General features: G+C 38.6%; 1 protein-coding gene and 1 long non-coding RNA gene across 2 annotated transcripts; one reads left to right on the top strand and one right to left on the bottom strand.

Annotated features, from left to right (window-relative positions):
• Positions 1-5,613: 5,613 nt before the first annotated feature.
• On the bottom strand, positions 5,614-7,448 carry LOC120721623. The gene is made up of 2 exons (XR_005693211.1): positions 5,853-7,448; positions 5,614-5,772 (listed from the first exon to the last, which is right to left on the bottom strand). It is a non-coding gene; the product is annotated as an uncharacterized LOC120721623 (long non-coding RNA).
• A 481-nt stretch (positions 7,449-7,929) lies between these two features.
• capns1a (calpain, small subunit 1 a) lies at positions 7,930-16,082 on the top strand. The gene is made up of 11 exons (XM_040012080.1): positions 7,930-8,061; positions 9,027-9,083; positions 9,182-9,218; positions 9,318-9,410; positions 10,755-10,812; positions 10,948-11,012; positions 12,056-12,124; positions 12,571-12,649; positions 13,666-13,782; positions 13,881-13,939; positions 14,048-16,082. The coding sequence occupies exons 2-11, from the start codon at positions 9,037-9,039 to the stop codon at positions 14,072-14,074; spliced, it is 651 nt and encodes a 216-aa protein (XP_039868014.1). The 5' UTR covers positions 7,930-8,061; positions 9,027-9,036; the 3' UTR covers positions 14,075-16,082.
• The last annotated feature ends 281 nt before the right edge of the window (positions 16,083-16,363 follow it).

Here is a 16,363-nt window from a genome sequence, read left to right as displayed (position 1 = left end):
TCTTGCGGTATTTTAATCTTGAACATGAAGAAATGGCTATATGTAGGCTATACAGTCCTGTTACTATAATTAGACAATAGTTTGTGTTTGTCCTTGAACATGGTTCAAGCAGCTCACCATTATGCATTTCATCTCAATTTTAAAATAATTGCTACACTTTTTCTATATTGTTAGGCACAGTTCTTGAATGGCAGTTGTCAAAGCAATATGTGATATCTGTCACAACAACCCGGTTAGCATTTGTAAATATTTGAGCACATTAGGGCAAATGAGAAGGCAAACATGCTTACTGATACTGTTCTGAATGTAATTCTGTGAAGGTAATTTTTGATTTTATCCAGTGTAGTTGCTATAACTGCCACTAGGAGTGATCACTGATTATGAATGAGAGAGGGACTGGTGCAGGTGAGCATGGTGAAAAAAGCTTTTGGCTCAGGCACATCAAGATTCAAATGTTGTTCAAAATACAGCTATGAATAAAACTCAGATCATCTGATTTATGTTACATTGATCTGAATCTGAATAGTACAATATCGAATACTGACACCCATCTAATTCAATATTATAACTTTTCTGAAAGTGTCTTTAACCTCCAAAGACCTGAACTCTTCCACGGCATGCATTTTTAATTTCTCTTTGATATTTGGGCTGTTTGGGACCTGATGAATGTAAAAACAAAGAATTACCAGATTTTTTTTCCACCTAATTTTTGTTTCTAAGAAAAAAGAGAGCCACATATTCGTCAAAAAATTCGATAGAACAGTAGCAGTATAATGTCCTCGTATATCAGGCCCTTGTAGAGCAAAATTGAGTGTTTTGGTCTAAATAGCCCAAAATGTGATGTCCACATATGTGGATGCCAGGTCCTAGGAGGTTAAAGGAAAGATGTTTCCAGTGTCCCAAAACACACCCACATCATGCCTGCTCCTTTTTTGACTTTTTGACCTGCTCATTTACAATGAACAGAAATATCAGCCACCTATGACAAATGAAATTTTTAAAGTACATTTTTTAATTTGCACACAGAAACAAATTTTTTTCAGAAAAAACAAAAATTACAAGGTTCAAAATTATGATCCCCTTATGCTAAAAGTCAATTGTGTATCCCTTTGCTGGATATCAGCCTGTCGTTGGTTGTTATTTTCAACAAATCTCACACATATGTCCTGACAATCTCAGCTCATTCTTCTTTGGTCGATCTCTCAAACTCAAACAAGATTTGAAGAATGAGATCACAGATATAAGAAGTGGAAATGAGCTTCCTCTTAAGGGTGGCTGACGTCTCCCATAGAGATGGGGTGAGGAGCTCACCCATCTGGGAGGGACTTAGACTAGAGCTGCTACTCCTCCACATTTTTTATATAGCCCAAAATCACAATATCAGTTGCCTCAAGGTGCTTGATATTGTAAGGTGAAGACCCTACAATAATACACAGAAACTCCAATAATCAGAAAACCACCTATGAGCAAGCACTTTGGCAACAGTGAGAAGGAAAAGCTCCCTTTTAACAGGAACAAACTTCCAGCAGAACCAGGCTCAGGGAGGAAGACATACAAAAGACATGCTGTGGATGAGAACTAGAGATTAAGAATTAAATTAAAAATTAAAGCTCACCCCATAGAGATGGGGTGAGCTCCTCACCCCATCTCTATGGGAGATGTCAGCCACCCTTAAGAGGAAGCTCATTTCCACTTCTTATATCTGTGATCTCATTCTTCAAATCTTGTTTGAGTTTCCACCAGGCCATCAGACTGCTGAACACTTCATAAACACCTCACCTTCACTACTGGAACTTCAACAGTATGCACTCCATACTGTATATAAATGCCACTTGTTTTGCACAATATCCAACTACCAACCTCTGTATATTTTATATATTTATTTTATTTTTACTCTATTTAATTTATAAAATATGTATACACACACACACACACACACACACACACACACACACACACACACACACACACACACACACATATATACACACACGTAGACATACATATTTAGTATACACATTCAGTAATATGCATACACGCTTATATTGTACATATATTTATTCATATAATTCTCAGATTTAGCCATTCTTATATTTGCTTGTTCTTATGTTATTGTACTTTGCACACCTCTGTTGCTTGTGAAGCTCGCACACAAGAATTTCACTCACATGTACTGTACCAGTGTACCTGCACATGTGACGTGACAATAAAAGTGATTTTATTTGATTTAAATACAGAGTGGTTTATAAACACATAGTGAGTGAAAAGGGGTGAGAGAAGGAGAAATGCTGAGTGCATTGGAAGTAGCCCAATTCTATTGCAGCTTAATAAGGGTGGATTCACCTGACCAGCCCTAACTGTAATTTTTGTCAAAAAGGAAAGTCTTAAGCATAATCTTAAAAGTAGAAAGGGTGTCTGTCTCTGTCACCCGAGTCCAAGCTCTGGAAGCTGAAGGCTCTGCCTCCCATTCTACTTTTAAATATCCGAGGAACCACAGGTAAGCCCACAGTCTGAGAGCGAAGTGCTCCATTAACACTACGAACAGTCCATTTCAAAAAATGCTTTCATTTCATTCAATCTGGTTCATTCAGGCAGCAATGCTTGGATCAGGAAGCAAAACCCTCCAACCAAGCTTCATGTGCTGTGATTGAATGCAACGAAAAATTATTGTTTGTTTTTGTGCTTCATACCAGGGGCGATTCTAGGATCAGAGCTTTGGGGGTGCTGAGCACCCAGAGAGCTGCCCAGCCAGCTAAGATACACTTTACTCATCACAATGAGACTTTTTCCCTGTCTCTTTCGGTCCCTGCATCCTCCCTGTCCTCGTCGTCTGTTGTCTTCGTCTCCATTATCAGTCATCATAATTTTACCATCTCTGTGCAAGTCTGCAAATTTCTTTATTAAATCATAACATTCTTAAATTCATCAAGTCTCTCTGTCCCTGGGTCCTCGTCACAAAACATGACATCACTGTTTTGTACATTTTAACAATTGAATCCCCACATTTGTGAAAGAAAAGCAAAACACTTTTTTTGAAAAGTCTGTAACAAAACCATCAAATCTGATAAAGGTTATTTAAATGCTGCTAAAGAAGAATGGACTGGAATAAAAAAAACAAACATATCCTAACCTTAATTACTGGGGGAGAATAATGAATGATGCTCACAGTGAGTAAAAAGTAAACTGAGTGCATTTTTTGGACAGAGATTCACTTTTAATGTGTATGTATAATATAATACAGATACATAAAAAACACTCCGGAAACAGAATAAATTATTAAAAAATATTAAAAAAAGAATATAAAAATGGAGGCAACTTTGCCTGTGGTAGAATGTATACAATGCATGAAAAAATCTTTACTGCAGATACTAATTTTGTGTTGTAAGATTTCATGTTTCATGCTTTCATAGTGGTACTTAGGAGAGCTTGACATTTTTTAATCAAGTGGTACACACTGTAAAAAGTTTGGGAAACACAGATAAGTGTATGTGTGCTTTTGGAAAAGCTGCTGTACAGAATCTTTGAAACAAGCTTAAAACATTTTTAGAATATAAACAGAGCATCTGCTTCTCTTTACAGCTCCTCACTCCACCAGGGCTGTTTGGCTCTTTCTGATAGTGCGCAAATGTGGTGCACGTACTACGGCAGTCATACAGACAACTGGACGGTCCAAACGTTGGCCTACCTATTACTGGCTGAGGTTTTAGTAGAGTTGTGGCTGAACCACATAAAAATACATCATTAATTTTAATCTCCCCAATCAATTATAATGTTATGTTGGAATGTTGTTAAAGAGGGTCAAAAATGTTTCAACCCAGTTTGTTTTGCAGATTCTGTACAGCAGCTTTAATATAGGGAGAGAACAACTTCCAGATTGTGAGTAAAATTCGTTTTTTTTCTCTCTTTGTCAGTTTAACAGTTTGTGTTGTGCCTGTCACTGTTCCCTGTCTGTTTTCTTACCTGGTTCTTCCTGACCTTGTACTTTCTCCTCACATTCCCTCTTTCCTCTCTCCCTCTTTGGACTGACAATCATACACAAATAGATTGTATTCAATTAGATGAAAAATGAAATTAATATAAAAAAAAAAATACTATTAAGATCACTAACAAAAAGTCCTCTCTCAGTGTATTTTCAACCAAAAGGCAAATAACCAAACCACATGAACATCTAATAAAAGATATAAACATTGAAACACTGATCCAACATTATTCTTGATTAACGGATCATTTGATTTTACACTTTTACCTGAATGTGGCTCCTTTTTTGAAAAAAACTTCCCTATATCCATTATGAACCTCGCTGTCTCTCTGTACACACACACACACACACACACACACACACACACACACACACACACACACACACACACACACACACACACCAGGAGTTATAAGGTTAATGGGCATTCAGTCAGTTAGCTAGTTAGTATCCATTTCAAACAGGACAGTGGTAACAACAGTAGGCTACGGACAATTATAAGTTTTAGATTTTAAATAGGCTGTATACATTTCAATGGGAGCAACAGGACGGTCGCTGATTTTACTACAGAGCAGGACGGGTTGTAGGGCAGCAAACATCGTGGGAAAACACGTTTTCAACACTGCAGGTTACCTGGTGTAATGTTTTTCAGCTAAAAAGAAACATGGTCTGACTCCTACCTAACTATATAAAGAGTAACTGAAGGTTAAATGCAGCCAATATGTCCTGTTTTAAGCCAGGCACTTACACCTCTGCGTCTCAGCCACCATCGCGCTGGCAGCAAGGGCGCTAGAGCCAGAGCAGGGGAGAGCCGAGCTGGAACAAACCATTTTGGGAAGGAGGGAGGTTATCTATACTTTTGTTATTAAAGTGTTACGTCTCAACCAAGTACTGTACGCTTTATTTTTAGTAGTGTGTCACACAAACAGCAAATATTGTCAACAAAGTAAGAAATCTTTGGGGGTGCTTTGATTCATTTTGCTGAAGCACCCCCAAAAATGGGCTAAAATCGCCCCTGCTTCATACTTTAAAAAATGAGAATTGAAAATTGATTTATGCACTTGAGACTGAACAATAAATACATTTCGTGTTTCTTATTCAGTAATGTAACTAGTCTTACAAAGTTTAAGGAAAGGTTAAACTTTTCAAATGAATATTAAATCTGAGACTGTTATTTACTGTTTTATTGTAAGGTTATTAAAGTTCTAAATTGCATAACAAGCAAATATAAATTTAGGTTTGACAATAAATAATAATTCTTAAATAACTTCAACTACAATAGTGTCAGTATATTTGTTTATCATTCTGCAGAACTGTCCAGGATCACGTGTTGGATATAGTACTGTTTTGGATTTGAAAAGTTGGAATGTAGTTAAATTAGTGTTTTAAATGAGCTTCAGACTTTGTTCATATTGATAAATTAATCTGTTATTGCATTGAAAAAAAATTGTGCTGATTAAATTGCATTTAATTTCTAATCAAACTAAATTAAAAATAGTTACCACAAATTATGTATTTTAATTTCACTTGAAAAGTTTATATCAGTTGAACTAATTATAGTATTACTGTCAGGGGGCCGAGTGGCCTGTACTGAACAGGACTCAGGTGCAGAAACCCAGAGCAGAAACAGCAGATGATGTAACAATTATTTATTAGGCTTAAGTGCAAGAAACGTAGCAAGGACAAAAAAAAACAATAAGACGTGGAGATTGACGTGGCGTGGCCTGGGAAACGTGGCTAGGGCGAGGGAATGGGGCCTGAGATGCAGAGTGGAGCTGAGCAGGGAAGTCAGACTGAAGAGAGAAGATAGTGGAGTTAGGGAAGTAGTGGAGGCAGCTCTGAAGTGGCAAGTTGTAAGAGTAGCAATTCTCACTTGCAGTAGGGGACATGGAGTGTTGAGAGGGGGGTGATGAGAATCCAGGGGAGGCTGAGTGGCGTGGAAAGGCTGACCTGAGATCCGGGGCTTCAGATGGAGTGTGATGGCAGGAGGGCAGTCAGGTGAGGCACAAAGAGATTTTCAAAATGATTGCTTGGTATCCTGAATCCAGAGGTGGAGCGTGAGCCAAGGTGAATCCAGCAACTGCAGCACAAGAGAGTCTTGTTAACAAGATAGATCACAGCAAGAACTTGAACTATAACGGCCTGTTACCAACATGTGTTGATGACGAACTGGCAGTGAATGAACATCAATGTGTGGCTTAAATCCCTCTGACTTGGTTGCCTGCAATAGGCTCCAGGCTTGCATGAGCTGGAGGAGTTGGCCCTGCCCAGGGGCGGATCCCAGATAAGTTCAGGAGCCTTACGGAAATTCCAGCCACCCACCACAGACCATGACAATTGTTACTATTGCTCACTCATGAAAATCAAGCTTGAAGTATTTTTTAAGTACTAAGTGCTGTGCACTCACAATTAACAGGTTGCCTTGCCTTTGGCATCTTGTCCTAGATCATTCCCTTTGCCTTTTCCGATTAAATGTTTCAGATCAATAAAAAATGCATTTTGTATTTACTACGATTGTCTAATATGTGTTTGCATAATTTATGTAATACTTATCTGTTCACCGCAACCATTTCCATCCTATCTGACAATCTCCCGACCTCCACAATACTATTCCCATACTCTTTCTTCATTATTTCCCAACTCCATTTTCCTTCCAATGTACACCATGGCAGATCATTTTGAATCTAGCTCGTATATGGCCTTGCTTCCCTTTCACCCGGTGTTCTGCACACACAATAGATCTACCTTTGTTTTGTCATATCAACTAGCTCGCTCGCTTTTCCAGTCATAGATTTTAGATTTAGAGTCTCTCTCCCTGCCATAGCTGGGTTGGAAATAAAACAAAAATAACAAAATACAGAATTATCTCTTCACTTGAAATGAAAGTAGCACAAAGAAAAAACTTACTCAATGGCCTTAACCCTACTGTATATCTGATTCAGTCCTGGTGCCTAAACCAACCATTTATCAATTCTGAGTCATGGGTCAATATACCCCCCCAAACACAATCCAGTGAGGGGCACTGTAGGTCCAGCCATAACCTTGTAGAAATCCTGTAGTCTTTTCAAAGTAAATGCCATCCAGATTGTCAGATAATTATTTGTGCCAAGTTTTACTGTTTTGTTTTTAAAAGAATCAATACAATTACAAGGGCCCAGACCTCAAAAGCTGCCTTTCCTCACTGCCTCACCAGTTCCCTTACCTGTTAAAGTAGGTGAGCATGACATGGCTGCTTCTATCACTGTGTTTTCACAGTACACACCTTTTTTAGGTGTACTATATGTGCCATGTCATGACTCAGAATAGGAAGTGGATTACTACATTAGCAACCACTACAACCAAGTAAGTGTTCCAGTTTCATGAGCAGGAGCTCTAGGTGTATGGGTTTAGAAGGTCACTGGCAAATACCAGTCCTCCAAACTGCAGTTTGGGAACCACATACAACAATAATTACAACAATCTGTTGGAAGTCTTTAGACCTTATAAAAAAAATACTTCATCAAACCTTCTTTTTCGATTCCTGCCCCACCCACTTCACAAATGAGAAGCGGCATTGTTGATCATGTGATTTTACAGTTAGGGCTTTGCAGGGAAAAAAAATCCTGGCATTAATGTATCATAGTTTATCTGTCTTAGCGTTGATGCTCAGTGTCTTGAATTATTTTTGACTGAGATCTAAAGTCTATCAACAAGAGTATACAAACAGAGCTAATTTATGGAAAATGTGTTTCTTTGTAAATACAAGTAGCTAATACAAGGGAAGTGGTATTTTCATGCTTATGACATTATGCGTGTCTGATAACAAACACAAGGTAACGATTTGAAGGTACGTCATAAAACGCTGTTAGTATCACCGAGTAGTATAAAGACAGAAATCACTTGTATTCCATCATACTGAATTTGGTAAAGATAGAAGCCCGGAGCACAGGCGGAAATAAACCACCAGCCCTCCTCCTTCCTCCGATGTGTGGTCGTCAGTTGGGGCGTGTTGAAGAGCTCCTCCTACCAGCTGAGTTAGTGGAAGTCACGCAAGCCTCCCCAAATATCCTGCGGTCAACTTTACAAAGCTTGCTGCGTTACAGGTAAATATACATTAAACGTAGCGATTTCATAGAACAAATGAAAACAGTTCGGTTTTAGTTAAGTGTCAAGTTTTACTGAATATGACGGCTATGTTTACTCGTGTAGCTGAATTAGCTCAGAGCTAAGATAGCAAGTGTAAATCAGCTGCTTTCCAGTATATCGTTAGTTTAAGTGCGTGCTGCGACGTTACGAGTTTTTCGTTTTTACACGATATTTTAACGCCACTGAGCAGCTGCAGGGCGAATAACAAGCTGACCTGAAACAGTGCTAGTTTTGAAGCATAACGCTACATAGCATGCGGATATATATTCAGTTTGCGTCGTTACCTAACCACACAATCTAGCAGTGCTGTTTAGAGGGGGACGTTTTACTGACTATACCCCTCATATATGTTCAGAGATGTCATTATCGATTTGCGAAGAACAAAGATAACTTTCCAAATCTCATCCCGTTTCAGTCTGGGTGCGTCATGGATTTTCTTCCATATCAGGAAACATTTTAACAGGGTCTTTTGGGTGTGTCGTTAATTAATGAGTCTATGAAGAAAACAAACAGTGTGTTTAAAAACTACAGTGTTTGTGCGTCTTGATGCATGCTCAATCATTCAGGTAATCCAATCTCCAAAAGTTGATTCTGTTCATCTGGACGGGGCGGTTTCAGTGGGAGAAACGTTTCCTCACTCATCCAAATGACTTTTTCAGTCTCAGCTGACTGCAGGTTTCCCCAATCTTATAAACACTACATTTGCTTAATGACTGAAACCAGCCCACTGAAGGAACAATGGGCTGGGAGGTCAGTTCCTTCATCATAATTATGCAAATTCTCATAATCATTGATCAACAACCACTGATCAAGAGTGTGATACGTGTGATTCAGTGTTTGTGAAGGGTGTCATTCATTTTACCGTGTGTTTATATATTTATTCAAGAAAAAACAAATGAATATTTGCATTTTGCATTCACAGTTGACAGAAGATGAATTTTGTCAAAGCGATTATTGGAGGCATCATTGATGCTGCTGGGTGAGATTCTGAAATAAGTACCAAGTACCAGGTAGGCAAAAATTTGGTCAGTCTGTTGGTCTAACATCTGCTTTTGATCTCTGCTCCTGCCTTTGTAGCAACATCGACCCAAACCAGTTTGTGCCTTCTCAACCCGTGAGTTTACATCGTTTCATCACTGCCCATCACTTCTAATTTCTAGATTGGTGATTGGTGATAGCATTTCTAATATTTTCTCGGGCATCTGTCCCACAGCCTCCACCACGCATGCCAGTTACGTATGCAGCACAAAATGAGAGTGAAGAAGAAAAGCAGTTCCGCAGAGTTTTCCAACAGATTGCTGGAGATGTAAGTGCAATGCCTAGTTATGCTTCTCTTTAAATCTGTTGCTTTTTTTTTTTTTTTTTTTTTTTTTTTTTTTTTTTTTGCAGTGATCTGTTTCATTTTTAATGTGAAAACATACAATTGTAATTTAGTGCTAAGAGGTATGGCCAAAAGATTGTATTATGGTGTTTTGGTTTGGTTTTTCTAACTTCTGGGATTCCCTGTTTGCTTTTTGTTGACATTAATGTTAATGTGTCCAGCAGAACTGTCAAATGCAGCTTAAAAAACTCAGTTTGAACTTAGACTATTCCATTTTTCACACCTGTTTTATTTATTTTTCATTGACTGAATAATTACCTTTTCCTCTTCTGACGGGTGTACTATGAAGCTAAGTTTATGGCTTCGCAAACTGAGTTGAGCATAAAGATTTTTCTGTGTCCTAAAAGTGGCTCTCTTGTTATCTGGATAATTCACTGTAGTAACTCATGCCAAACACATAACCTGGCCCACCATGCATTTTATTGCCACAGGAATGTAAATATATTACTCTGATGCAGAAAAATATATCAATGTTTTTATATGTGACTCTAATCTGCTGCTAAGGACACAAACCAAGAATACTGGTTTAGTTAGAAAAAATAATTTCACTTTGATCTACTGACATAATAAAGCTAAAAAATATAACTCTTTAGGTCACTATCCAATAGGCTAATTAAACTGGATACATTTAAACATTTTTAAGTTGCAGCGCTCTAATGGGCAGCTGGCACTGCAGGCCTTAAAGCTGAAGGCTCTCCCTCCCATTCTACTTTTAAACTCTAGGGACCACAAGTAGTCTGAGAGTGAAGTGCTCTGTTGGGACAGTATGATACTACAACCTCTTTAAGATATGATGGGGCGAGATTATCCAAGACTTTGTATGTGAGGAGACAACTTTAAATTTAATTAAATTCAATCCCCAGCTGGAGTTTTAGGTTTTGCTGGGCCAGCTAAGGCAAAAAAAAAGGAAAAAAAAAGCCTGACTGTGTTCACAATAAACCCATCTGTCATTGTGGAGGAGCTGCTTGAGCTCCACCCACAATGCCTGTTAACCTGTTAACTGTTAAACAGTCATGGGTTGTTTTGGAACATCTGTTATACTGTTGCTGAATGTAGCCCCCGAGCCCTTCCCAGTGGTTAAAAGAGTATACCATGTTATGCTTCTTTTGAAAAACTCATCTCATTAAAATAAATAAAATCAAACCTATACATCAGGTGTATGACCCAGCAGTAATATGGATATTGTTTTGATCATTTAGCTAAACCATACAGCTGTGTCTCTGCAGGTTTCTTCATGTTTTTTAATGATATTCCATATTTGTCATGTAGGATATGGAAGTGAGCCCAAACGAGCTGATGAACATCCTGAACAGAATCATTGCAAAGCGTAAGATGTGTCTGCATTTGTCATACTTGTTTTCAGTGTGCTTATGATTCAATTCTTCAGAATACATATACATTTTAGGGTCTCTTTTCTTTCTTTCTCTTTTTTTACTAATAGATTTTTTTTGTTATGTTTTAGATCATGATCTGAAGACAGATGGTTTCAGCATTGAGTCTTGCAGGAGCATGGTGGCAGTCATGGATGTATCTTTTCCTTCATTAGTACTCTGTGTGTTTTATATAATCTGGGTGACAGTATTGAACTGTCACTGACAGCAAAAGTTTAAAAAATGATGCAGAACAAATAGAAACAGACAACTAAAGTGGGGATATGTTGGCTTAACAGGCCCATTCATACCTGTGGCTTACTAAAACCTTAAAGCTGCAGTGGACTGAAATCCAGAGAAAACCAAAAACAATTGAAGCCTTCATACACATTTTCTTTTACCCTCTCTGTTCTAGGCTCCTCCCATCACACAGTTCATATCTGGGTAAAAGTAAAAAATGACACTAAGCAATTATACAATTTAGAACGGCGACTTTACAAAATGCAGAAATGGATGTTGCTTTGAACATGTCTAAATATGTCTTTTGAAAACGACTTGAGCACTGTTAAATTGTATATACAGAAGTGTGTTAGTTAAAATCTGAATGGCCTATTGAAAGGCAACGAAACGGTTCATTTTAGTTCATTTTTAACAGTTCAAGGTGGTCTGGTAATATAGCACTGCACGTAGCACTATGGGTGACACATTTATAGGCACGTTATAGTTCACTGGGTTGTTGTAGTATGACAGGAATGACTGCTCATCTCTGCTGTCCGCAGTTGGCTGTTTGACTGGGGTATATATTCTGTAATTCTGTTCATCGTCCTAATTGAACAATAACAAAACGCTTTAGCTAGCCCTTCATGTATTACTAAGTTGTGGATTTAAAAAACATCTGACGGACTCAAACTTAAAGACTTTTTTTCTCCTGAGCCAACATAATATTGTAGCAGTGGATGGGGAGGATTAATCACATTAAAATGTTTGGGAAGTTGAACATTGAGAGGACCACAAAGTTTCAGCTGACATTTTTATTTGCATGTTTATGAAAAGAAAAGTTAAATGAGAAATTTGTAATATGTGGTGGATTCCCTACTGAAAAGGCATGTGAAACCCATTGTGCAAACACTGTGCAAGTAACTTCGCAACTATTTGCTTAACTAGAGAAGTTGTTGTCTTTTGGCCTTAACGCTTTTTCAGTCTGACAGCACTGGAAAACTTGGCTTTCATGAATTCAAACACCTCTGGGACAATATAAAAAGATGGCAGGCAAGTACAGTTTCATTTTATTTATCCTGCACATCTGTTTCTCTGTTGCATAGTCTAAGGCATTACTGTGGCCAGGCTTAACCATTTACAGCAGGGGGAGGGGTCACAGAAGAATAAGTGGCTTAAAGATTTTACAGCATCAGCTGCTTAGGCGGGCTGATTTGAATACACACTGTGCCAAACTTCTCCCTAATTTGGTTAGCCGCCATGTTTTTACAACATAGAAATGTGATCTGTATAATTTTTTTTTTTTTTTTTTTTGGCTGAAAGGAGATACAAGTTGTAACTTGTATATGGTGGTGATTGAATTTAAACCTTTATGGCTTGGGAGTTGTGAAAGCAGCTGTTTTCCTTTTTTTCTTTTACCCTTTTTAGGTTGTCAGTGATCTTACCAGGAAACCTGGGTTGCCACAAATGTTTTAAATGCTTCTATTGTTCTTACTTAGGGAGTGTACAAGGCCCACGACTCCGATCACTCCGGTGTCATTGGGGCAAATGAGCTGCCTGATGCTTTCAGAGCTGCTGGTGAGAATTTTTTTTGTTCTTCTGCATTGTTCAAGTGGTTCCACAGCACTTCACAAGAATGAAGGGAAAAGATTTACTTAATCCTCTAAGAAGAGACACTGGAAAAACAATACCTATACATACAATAACTGTTGTATGTATATGATGTTAAGGTTTGTGTTTAGTTTAATAAGCCAGAAAAAGTTTGAGGCTTGGTTTAATAATTAGTCATTTACAACCCCAGGTCTGAAAAATTTAGGACACTGTATGAAATGTAATGGAAAACAGCATGTTCACAATAGAAGATTGAAAATGTCAATGGAATGGATACAGTATGTAGACTCACATTGTTTCACTTGCAATGCAAACTCAGCAGCCTGCAACAAGTGCTTTAAGGTGATACTGTGCAAAGGAGGTAAGACCTCGGATCTGATGAAACACCTGGCGACGCATAGCGGGTTTATTTTTAAAGCCGAGAAATGCACCGTACCTACTGCGGGTGTGGTGCCTGTTATCGGACCCGGAGTTAGCAACATTCCCCAAGAACCCGAAGAGGAGAGTCCTGGCCCCTAGCCCTGCCAGTGTAGCAGAAATGATGACGGATGATGATGGCAGCAGCAGCCGTTCTTCTCTGCATGAGTAGCTCAATGTTGTTCGTGTGTAATTTACGTTACGTAGTTTAACCACGTTATCACATTAATGCATGTAAGGTGAACTAGCAAACACCGTCGTAGTTACATGCGGCTGTCTTCTTGTTTGATGGCAGATACTCCCTTCACCCTGGCCAAAAAGGCTAAAGTGACCAAAGAAAAATTGGAAAACCGTTAAACATGAGAGGTTTTAGGACAAAGTTTGTGTTCTTGATTCTTTAAGCACCAGCACCGTTTCAAAAGTACAGGTTTGGCACCGGTATCGGATAAAACCTAAACGATACCCATCCCTAGATATAAGCAGCACAGCCTTATCCAGACATAATGCACATGTACCTGTTGTTGTACTGCTTAATTGTAACACACAGTTGTGCGTCTCTTCGTTAGGCTTCCCTCTCAGTGGTCAGCTGTACCAGATGATCATTCGCAGATACAGCGATGAAAGTGGAAACATGGATTTTGACAACTACATTGGCTGTCTCGTAAGGCTGGATGCAATGTGCCGTAAGTTTCATTTTAAAGACCAATCACTAAATTAATTCTTTATAGTTTAGTGTGATAGGAATGATTGACTCGGAAGTTTAATACCTGTTCTGAATCAGGTGCCTTCAAAACCTTGGATAAGGATAGCAACGGGACCATCAAAGTTAATGTTCAAGAGGTAAAGTAATCTTTGTTGTTTGTATCAGTGGGTTTTGACTTCAGTTCAGACCGTTTTAAAGTATTTGACTGATTGTTTTGTTCTTTGCTCTTCTTTGTGTCTTTTCAGTGGCTCCAGCTCACCATGTACTCTTAAGTCCAGATCATGTTTCTCCGGCTTGTTTCATGGAACCACTTTGTTTATATACACAATTCGAGATATTTTAATCATCATCCCAATAACTTCCTGTGTTAGCAAATCCCTTGTGCGTGCAGGCTTATTTTCACAATTGCATGTTAATGGAAACATGTGGTATTCTTCACAGCTCTTAAAACTTACACGAAAGATTGGAAAACACTGTTAACAAAGCTGCATGCAGAATGCTGCCCGTAGCTGACGACCATCAAAGGTGAATGCTAATAAACGCTTTGGACAGCTGTGAAATCACATAGTTGTGTAAAAGTGATAGTATGTTGAATTGCTGCCAGTTTTTTGGCATTTTCTTTTGATCTTCCTCACACCCCAAATTTCTAAATGGCAAAAGAAGATCCTGCTTCTGCTGCCCTGGGATTTGTAATTTAAAATCTAATGTGAAAGCAGTATTGCTCTTTGTCTGGGGCTGATTTGACAATCACCATGTCTTAGAGAATTGGTAGAAACATGTTTTTGCTCATTGGTTGTTTTTATCCTAAAACCTGATTGTCAGCTGGCTTTTTTTTTTCTTCTTTTTCTGCCTTTTAACTCCAAACTTTGCTGGGAATGCACCTGTGGGCTGCACAAGTGTTGTAAAAGACACACAAACCTCCTTCAGGTGTCACTTTATTAAAGATGTGACTTCTGTTCTCTGAGCACAGGTCAGCTGTGATGTGGTAGACTAGGCATCGCACACCTCTTTCCACCCGTTCTATTAGCTTAGATCTTTCTAGGAATTGTGTGGGTGTGTGAGCGCTGATTGCTGTGTTGACAACTCTTTGTGGCTGCTATTAGTTCTGTTACACCTGTTGGGGCAGGTAGCCTATTTCATCAGTAAACATGTAGGTCCTTAGAATTTCATAAATTCTCAGTAGTTCCACCCAGTTTCATCCTGAGCAGAGGACAAAGCATAGTTGCAGCAAAAAACCCCCAAAGGCAGCTCACACCTAACTGAATGATGTGTCACTCTGAATATTCCTTCCAGAAGAAATTATGTAGAGACATTATTATTATTATTATTATTATTAACAAATAAACACATTTCCATTGACCTCCTCTTATCATGGCTGTCACTCATGCAGTGATACCAAGAGCTGTTTTCAGGTGTTGTGGCTGAAGAGTGAGCCCATACAGTGTAACATGTGGCCACATCTCTTGCAGTTCTAAATGTTATGGGTGTGTCTAAGCAAGCATGAGCAACAGGATAAACAGGCTGTCAGTCTGTGCACACCCATGCAGCTCAGAGAAAGAGGTTTAATTTTATAAAACAGGTATGAGCACCGTATCCTTGCTGAGACTCTGCCATGGAAGAGACCGCTGATGTTAAACTTTTCAACCCTATATTCAGCGTTTGTGAAACCAGCCCCAGCTCCTCTGACTGTAGATTTGTGCTCACTGAGACTGTACTGGCTCACAGATTTGTGTTTGCTGGTGAGTTACAGCACTGTAGGGACACACAGCATGAATTATTGATTTCTACACTCCATTCTTTTACATCATAGACTGTTATTGCATCTTATCACTATCAGAATGCCTTTTACGGCCACTAGATGGCTACTTTGTTTCTAAACATATAAATCCTGTAATTTCTGGGTCCTGCACTTAATGGTAAGTTGATGCAACGACCCAACATAGCTGACTTTATCTTCCATCTATAGTAGTAATGTACATTAAAGTGTGAAAGGTGTGAGCTTTGCTCGAAAGGCTAATGTGCCATGTTTTCTGTTTGAAGTGAAAGTCTGCCATAGCTTTGTGTGTCTCAGCTTTCTGATCACTTATGCCTCCATTAGATGATGCCAGCATAGTGTGTGAGCTGATGCTGTATGCCACTAATGCATGAAGCCCAAAGTGAAATGCCATAATTAAGGGGTTTTAATCCTGTAGCTCTTTATGCCACAGCCATTAAACTGTTATTGGATTTGCTTGATAAATGACCTGTACTGCATTTGGAATAAAAACATCATGTTAAATATGTCAGTCTTATTATTGGTGTACTGCTGACAAATACTCTGCGTGGGTTATTAAAGACTGACGCCTTGGTCAGTTTAAAGCAGAAGATAATCAGTGATGGATGTTTTGTAAACGGCTTCAATATGATCATAGACTCTGAAAGTTGAAACAAAGTTCTGTAAAAACATCCTTCTGTATACTGTATGTGGCACATCATCTTCTGGTTTTCATGTGCATCTTATCACTTTTAAACAAAGACACGCTTCATGTTTGGGAAAAGTGTTTAAAATGCATTTACTCTAA

The sequence above is a fragment of the Simochromis diagramma genome, unplaced genomic scaffold, assembly GCF_900408965.1.
Source record: "Simochromis diagramma unplaced genomic scaffold, fSimDia1.1 OVJJ01000123.1, whole genome shotgun sequence".
NCBI lineage: Eukaryota > Metazoa > Chordata > Actinopteri > Cichliformes > Cichlidae > Simochromis > Simochromis diagramma.
This window is presented reverse-complemented; position numbering and strand designations above follow the sequence as displayed.